Source organism: Gavialis gangeticus, unplaced genomic scaffold (genome assembly GCF_001723915.1).
Source record: "Gavialis gangeticus isolate Ggan-Ray unplaced genomic scaffold, GavGan_comp1, whole genome shotgun sequence".
NCBI lineage: Eukaryota > Metazoa > Chordata > Crocodylia > Gavialidae > Gavialis > Gavialis gangeticus.
In genome coordinates this window covers 5,480,933-5,481,994 of record NW_017729012.1, presented here as the reverse complement: position 1 = coordinate 5,481,994, position 1,062 = coordinate 5,480,933, and the positions used below count along the sequence as shown (strand labels likewise).

General features: G+C 55.6%; 1 protein-coding gene across 1 annotated transcript in view; it reads left to right on the top strand.

The window, feature by feature from the left end:
- LHX1 (LIM homeobox 1) overlaps window positions 1–1,062 on the top strand; it is an 11,745-nt gene that overhangs the window by 1,812 nt on the left and 8,871 nt on the right. The window contains exon 2 of the mRNA XM_019510951.1: window positions 791–1,017. Within this exon, the coding sequence (XP_019366496.1) occupies window positions 791–1,017 (227 nt within the window). The remainder of the gene's footprint in view (window positions 1–790; window positions 1,018–1,062) is intronic.

Genomic DNA, 1,062 nt, shown 5'->3' with positions numbered 1-1,062 from the left:
CCCGTGCGCGGGTCGACACCCCGCACGGCCCCGCGCCGCGCCGCGCCGCGCCGCGCCCGGCCGCTTCGTGTCCACGGGCACCGTCCAGCCAGCCCGTGTGTGTATGTGCACGCGCCTTGCCTGCGTGGATGTGGACATACAGGTGGATAGAAGTGTGTGTGTGTGTGTGTATCTACGTGTATACCTACGCGCATGCATATATACATTATATATATGTGTGTGGATACACGCATAGAAATATACATATATATATTTATATGTGTATCTACACATACATGCGCAGCACCCCCCCATATTTATAGCTATATCTATATATCTGTATCTATGTGCGTGGATGTGTGTTTGTGTATATCTATTTGTATATACACACATATACTCGTGTATACGTATATATATGTGCGTGTATATACACACACAACTATATAAGTATACGCGTGAATGTGGGGGTGTGTATATATCTAAGTCTGTATGTGTATAGATGTATACATTGATACACACATCCACGCATATATACATATACGTGCGTGTGCATGGCTGGGTGTATATAAATACCCACGGACACACATGTGCTCGGCTGTATATACAGCCAGGCAGAGCACAGGCTCAGGCCCGCGGAGGGGTCGATCCGGACGCGAGCGCTGCACGGCCGGAGGCGCGGCGCCGGCCGGAGCGGAGCGCTGGGGAAGGGCACGGGCTCTGCACCCTGGCTGTGCTGTCCTCGGTGGCCGGCTGCTCTGCCCGCCGCGCTGACCCTGCTCCCGTGTGTCCCCCGCTCTGTCTCCCCCGCCAGGTGTTTCGGGACCAAGTGCGCGGGCTGCGCGCAGGGCATCTCCCCCAGCGACCTGGTCCGGAGGGCGCGGAGCAAAGTGTTCCACTTGAACTGTTTCACGTGCATGATGTGTAACAAGCAGCTCTCCACCGGCGAGGAGCTCTACATCATCGACGAGAACAAGTTCGTCTGCAAAGAAGATTACCTGAGCAACAGCAATACCGCCAAAGAGAACAGCCTGCATTCAGGTGAGCGCCGCCCTGCCCTGCCCTGCCCTGCCCTGCCCTGCCCTG